Here is a 6,352-nt window from a genome sequence, read left to right as displayed (position 1 = left end):
CCCCCACCGTGCCCTGCCACACACACAGCGACGCCCCTCCAGCTCCACAGAACCGATGGGAGGTAGAGGGGAAAGCCGAAGTGGAAAGGACTTTTCAGTCCTGGGCCATTGGGTTCGTTAGGCGTTTGCCGGGGAATGCAGGCGAACGGGATTCCTAGGTCCCTGCCTTTGTGGAGCTTAGGTTCCAGAGGGGAAGGCAGACAAGAAAAAACAAAAGGACATGAGGCGGTCACAGGGCTGTGCTTCAAAAGAAGCAAAAGGTGACTGCTGGGCTGCAACGGGCTGTGAGGAAGTGCTGTTTTTGCGAACACTGGACGATGGGAAGCGAGCCGGGAAAAGACTGGAGGAGCCACTCCAGGCAGAAGGAGCAGCACTTGCAAAGGTGGAAGGGCCGTGAGGGGCCGAAAGAAAGGGGAGCAACCCAGTCTGGCCTGGACTCAGTTCCCTCTTGAAAAGCAAAGATCCTGCGTGTCCGTTTCAGTGGCCATCAGGAGGATTCAGTGACGCACAGGAAGCGCGGTCCACTCGCTCTTCTAACAAGTGCCCAGGAGCAAAGGCGTCTACGGCCCCCACTCCCCGTGCGGCCTCCCAGTCTCTCTCCCCGCTTCACTTTCCTGTAGTGCTTTCTGCACACCTGTATTCGACGCGGCGCGCTCTCGCAGGCACTAGCGAGGCGCCGATCTCCACTTGACAGAGGAGGCACCCTTGCCCCTCCACACCCAGGGCTCCTCGCGGGCTTCTGCCCGAGGGGCCTGCTCCTCCCTCATAACCCGCCTGTGAATCCGTCCTAACCGTTAGGACCTAACCCACGGAAGCGTCTTTCCACCACCATCGTCTTGGCACTGAGCAGGCAAACGGCCCGGCCCCGCCCCGCCCCACGTTCACAGGAACAACAAACAAACGTCACATCCGCGGTGCTGCTGTAATCCCAGCACCTTGGGAGCCCGGCAGGCGGGGGCTGCAGTGAGCTGAGATCGCGCCACTGCCTGGGCGACAGTGCTGAAAAATAAGTCACAGCACGCCCATCGCTTCCGCGCCGCACGGTTCCCCACCCTCGGCCCTAAGCCGGAAATCAGCGAGCCCGACGCGGAAGCTGCTGGGCCATCTAGGGGCGTGGTTGGCGCGGAGGCGGGGCCATCGCTGGCGGGGGGCGGGGCCGGAAGCTCCTTCCCCGTGACTGCGCCACGTCTGAGGCGGTTGTGGCAGCGACGGTGTCGGCGTCGAGGAGCCGGGGCAGGGCACGATGGCGGACTGGGCTCGGGGTGAGCGCGGGAGAGCGAAGCCGTTGGGGGCAGGGCCGGGCCGGAACCGACGCCGCGGCCTGTAGAGCCGCGTGCGCCTGCCTCTGGCCCCGCTGGGGTGACCTCGGCGGGGAGGACCCTGTCAGGGGGGCGGATTCGGATCCTTCCGGGTCCCAGCAGGGCCGGGTTTCGGCCGGCACGGCCGCTAGGAAGGACGGCGGGCGGGGCGGCCCAGCAGCTCCAGCGAGGGGTCGCGCAGCTGCAGGGTCCCCCCACTCCCCGCCGCTCCCTGTGAGATCGTTTTGCATGGGTTCGGGGTGAGCGGGAGTCTCGGCATTCGACAGGTCCCGAGGCCAGGCCCTCGGAGTAGAGGCTGTGCTCCGCTGGTGTCCCAGCAGACCTCTGCTAACTAACTTGGGCCTCGGTGGCCCCATTTCCCCTCCTGGAGCCCGTGTTCTTCTCTGCAAAGTGGGATATTGATGCCTGTCTTTCTGAGTTGTTATGATGATGAAAGGAATTAACGAACATGAAGTGGTTGGAAGGGCGCTGGCATCCCTTCCTTATGTTGAAGCTAGGGAGGAGGTGGTTCTCACCCACCTGAGGTGACAGAAATTCCTTATCACCTGGCCCAGCCTGTCACAGGCCAGGCCTCTGCAAGCGCTGTGCCCTGGGTGTTGCAGGAAGTCCTGTGTGGGATGCAGACCAGGGATCCCGCTCCTGGTCGACCTCAGCTCCCATCTCAGCTCCCATCTCGGGAAATTGGGAACTTTGCTCAGCCGTTTTCTGTGCGGTAAAGGGCCTTCCCAATGTTCTGTCCTGGTTCCTTGCCACCTCTTCAGGACCCAGCTTAAAGGTCGTCCCTGCAGGAGCCTTTCTGCTGCCCTGCTGGGTACTTTTCCCAAGTCTTTCCTATGCTCTTAGCAGAGTTTACTCTTTTTCTATAAGAATGGGCTCCACATACACAGATGGCGACCTCCCTGGATGCAAGTGTCACATCTTACTAGCATCCCAGGGCTGGGTCCAGTTTTTGCTACACAGTCGCAGAAGGTGCTGGTTGGACCGAACCCATTGTGGGTGCTGGCCCATCCCCACCTGGATGTGTACACAGGACACGAGTTCACATGACAGGCCCTTGCACACATCGTCCTTTATGCAGCCTGTCTCACATGTGCAAGATTCACCAGCTGGAACCTAGGTTAGGGCCCCTAGATTTCCAACTCACCCAGTTGTGGTTGGAGTGAGAGGGGTCAGGGTCCTCGCTCACCGATGGATGCCATCCCTCAGCCCCTCTCTTTTCTCAGCTCAGAGCCCGGGCGCTGTGGAAGAGATTCTAGACCGGGAGAACAAGCGAATGGCCGACAGCCTGGCCTCCAAAGTCACCAGGCTCAAATCGGTCAGTGGTGGTCTGTCCTCTTACCTCCACCTGGTGCCCTTGGGGAATGGGGATCAGAGGGAAGGTAGAGGGCCCAGAGGAGTTGCAGGCAGTTTTCCATCCTCCTTGTTCGATTCGTGGCTGTGCTCACCTGCATGAGGCCCCAGCTGACACCTGGACCTTCCTGCTGCTGCCCCACTGTGTCTGGCAGAGTTGTTGGCAGGGTTTGTTTGGTCTGGGAAGGGTGAGTGCTGTATTATGTGTCTGCTGTGGCCCAACCCTGCCCTCTCTGTGTGCTGAACAGCTTGCCCTGGACATCGATAGGGATGCAGAGGATCAGAACCGGTACCTGGATGGCATGGTAAGGGCCCACAGTGTGTGCGAATCAGTGCCCTGCCCCCAGCACTACCTGCTACAGAGCTTGCAGTGTCTCCCTCAGCACTGGTGCGGGTGGGCGGTCAAATCACTATTTCTGTGTGATCTTGCTGGGATTCCTCCCTTAGGACTCGGATTTCACAAGCATGACTGGCCTGCTTACAGGGAGCGTGAAGCGCTTTTCCACAATGGCAAGGTCCGGACGAGACAACCGGAAGCTTCTATGTGGCATGGCTGTGGGTCTAATTGTGGCCTTCTTCATCCTCTCCTACTTCTTGTCGAGGGCAAGGACGTGAGCCAGTGGGAGCTGGTGTCTGTGGGTGCCAAGGGCAGCCAGGGTCTTCCCTGCCTGGCGTCTTGGTCTCCAGAGGACTTACCTACAAAGTACTCCTTTGAAATTATAATCGTGGGCCAGGAATCTTCTTTCTGTGTGGCAGGAGGCTGTGGCTGCCTATGACCTGATGAGCTCATGTTGGCTGGTCCCATGTGTGGAAGGGACTGTCTCGGGGAAACCAAGGCCCAGCCCCTCCCCCCTCCCCCAGGTGCTAGAGACACAAGCAGAGCTGGGGCCACAGCGTGTCTGGAGGAGCCAGGTCTGAGCAGAGCAACTATTGAATCCCAGACGTGGCCACCTGTGGCCTGCAGCCTTTCTCCCAGCTCTTGGGACTCTGACATCTGAAGGCTCCACGGTCATGTCCTTGTCTGGATGAGGCCATGTCTGTGATCCAAGGTTCCTGGAACTGACACAGGAAGGGACTGTGAACCCTAAGTGGGTGCTATCTCCTCCGACTGAGGCTTCTCAGCCTGGAGATGGCAGTTACTCCTGGCCATGGTTGCTGAGCACGGGAGACCAGTGCGGCCACCCTGCTGTGAGTTCTCTGTGTCTACTCTCCAGTCCTGCGGATGAAGTGAGACCCGTGGGGAGAACGGGTTGTGGATGAAGGAGTGGACTGCAGCCTTGGCGTAGCCACTGGGCGGGATCCTTCTGGGTCATGTGACTGTGTATCCAGGAGCAGAAACTTGTATTCTCAGGATTCAGGATCTACCCAGCACCAAAGATGTATTTTCAGAAGAACAGACCTAGAAATGGGCCTGTCTGGCCTTTCAGAGTCAGGCAAAGCAGGCAGGGCCGGGGAGCTACTGTGGGTCTACACAAGAAGGTTCCTGTGAGGCTATCAGTTGTTGCCATATAGCTTGCTGGTAACTCTGGCGCCTCTGCCAAGCCCTGCCAGACTCCTCTGGCTGTGATGGCATTCTGTGCCATCCTCCTTGTCCCCAGCCTCTGCAGGATGCCCTCCCTACCCACCTCTCCCTGGGCCTTCTCTGTCCACTGGGCTGGGCTCATGTTCAAACCACTGGACTGGCAGGGCAACGGCTTCTCCCCACCTCAAGATGAGGTCCTTGCCCCCTTGGCATAAAAACACCTTTAAAGCATGAGCCGTGTGCTTCTGTGCCCTTCTCTGTCCTGTTCCAATCTTCTGCCTCCCAGTCATTCCCTGGGGACTATGGGATCACTGTCCCCCAACCTGTGTGGTCACACCGTGTGTCCTGTCAATCCAGAACTGCCTCTGAGCTCCAGGCTGACCACAGATCAGCCACAGCCTGGTACCTGCAGCCCCACTTTGCTCACCCTTCCCCTCCCCTCCTTCCTTCCACAGCAGCAAGCCCACCTTTCTCCATGCACACTCACCATAGCCCCCTTCCTTGTGACCTGAGCCCTCCATTGTACCTGGCTGAGACTGTCAGCCTCCTGGAGGAGTGGGGTCCACCTTCTTCCCCTATGTAGTGCAAGCTCACTTCTCACCCAGCAAGGTGGACTCACCTGCCTCCGTGTCTCTGGGACTTTGCTGTTGCCCTGAAACCTAGCTGGGCTGGTCTTGCTCCCAGCTTGCTTCCCCCTTCTCGGATGTCCCTTTGCAGGCCTCTGTCGTTCCTTAGGCACCAGTGTCCTTGTCTGCCACGGCGAGCTCATCAGGGGCTTGGACCCTGGTCACCAAGCATGGTAGCAGCTGCCCGCGTTGGGTCTCCATCTGGTCACTGCAGGTGCCAACCCTTCATCTCCCATATTTTCTTGGGCCATGGAGGGCTGACCTCCATTTTGGGGAATGTGGCTGAGCTGTGGTAACCAGCTATACCCCAGGTGCGCTTCCCATGGTGGTACCCGCCCACCTTGCTGATGTGAACTGGAAAGTCAGGCTGTATCTTGGACTGGCCTTCGCTGGAGAGGTGCTTTGCTGTCTCTGAGACTCGGTCACTCACTGTGCTCCCTCCCCACCTGTCTCCACAGCTGTTTGCAACCCTCCCAGGTAGTTTGGGGTCTGGGCTGGACTTCCTTTGTGGTTTGCTTTTCTGCTTCTCACTCTTGTTGTATTAAGAAGGATTCCACAAAGGGAGAGTGGCAACCCTGCTGCTGCTGTGCCTGACCCTAACCCTCCAGCTCAGCCCTGTGCACCTGACCCTGAAAATGAGTGGGGTTTGTGACTACAATCCCTGACACCGGTAAACCAAAAGGAATCTTGGGGGCTCAGTGTGAGAGCCAGGGTTACCCACTCTGCCAAGTAAGGACAGACTGCTAGGCTGTATCCCATAATTTCAGGATGAGAAACGTTAACAATAAAAATTTGTGGTACACATAACCTCATGAAGAACTAATCACATGGTCTCTGTTGTCCTAATTTCCTTGGGATTTGGGAATTTTGTCTACAGGTCACCCTGGTTCACAGGCTGGCCATGGGCACTGGTGCTGTAAACCCTGGCCCTTCCCTTATTCACCCCATCAGGATTGACTTTGGGCAGAGCAGCCACAGACTCACCTGAAAGGGGCCTGCCCTCCACACCTGTGGGTATTTCTCGTCAGGTGGGACGAGAGACTGAGGAAAGAAAGAAGACACAGAGACAAAGTATAGAGAAAGAACCGGGGGACCGGGGGACCGGCACCGGCGCCAGTCTCCGAGTTCCTTCAGCGTTTATTGGTTACTGTTTTCACTATCTCGGCAAGGGGAGTGAGGCAGGAGAACAGGGTGAACAGAGTGATGGTGGGGAGAAGGTCAGCAGGAAAACGTGAGTAAAGGAATCTGCATCATAAATAAGTTCAGGTACTGTGCCCGGATGTGCGTGTAGGCTAGATTTAGGTTTCTCCTTACCCAAGCATCTTAGTGTGGCAAAGAGTAACAGGGCAGGATCACCACTAGCATATTTCACCTCTAGCCACAGGGCAGTTTTCTGCTATCTTAGAATAAATGAATAGTTGGCTTTACACCGAGACATTCCGTTCCCAGGGACATGTGGGAAACAGGTGTTCCTGTTTTATGAATCTTCAGCACAGACCCTTTACAGGTGTTGGGCTGGGGGACAGTAAGGCCTT

The 6,352-nt window shown here is 57.7% G+C and overlaps 1 protein-coding gene across 4 annotated transcripts; it reads left to right on the top strand.

Moving 5' to 3' along the window:
• The first annotated feature begins 1,130 nt into the window (after positions 1 to 1,130).
• On the top strand, positions 1,131 to 5,640 carry BET1L (Bet1 golgi vesicular membrane trafficking protein-like). 4 transcript variants are annotated; one of them, XM_011929969.1, is made up of 5 exons: positions 1,168 to 1,262; positions 2,543 to 2,634; positions 2,918 to 2,974; positions 3,117 to 3,304; positions 3,429 to 5,640. In XM_011929969.1, the coding sequence occupies exons 1-4, from the start codon at positions 1,244 to 1,246 to the stop codon at positions 3,282 to 3,284; spliced, it is 336 nt and encodes a 111-aa protein (XP_011785359.1). In that variant the 5' UTR covers positions 1,168 to 1,243; the 3' UTR covers positions 3,285 to 3,304; positions 3,429 to 5,640. The 4 variants fall into 4 exon arrangements, with proteins under 4 accessions (XP_011785357.1, XP_011785359.1, XP_011785356.1 ...); XM_011929967.1 differs by having other exon boundaries at positions 1,131 to 1,262; positions 3,117 to 5,640; XM_011929966.1 differs by having other exon boundaries at positions 3,272 to 5,640.
• The last annotated feature ends 712 nt before the right edge of the window (positions 5,641 to 6,352 follow it).

The sequence above is a fragment of the Colobus angolensis genome, unplaced genomic scaffold (assembly GCF_000951035.1).
Source record: "Colobus angolensis palliatus isolate OR3802 unplaced genomic scaffold, Cang.pa_1.0 Scaffold84, whole genome shotgun sequence".
In the NCBI taxonomy this organism is placed as follows: Eukaryota; Metazoa; Chordata; class Mammalia; order Primates; family Cercopithecidae; genus Colobus; species Colobus angolensis.
Note: the sequence above shows the minus strand (reverse complement) of the source record. Positions and strands in the feature narration are given on the sequence as shown.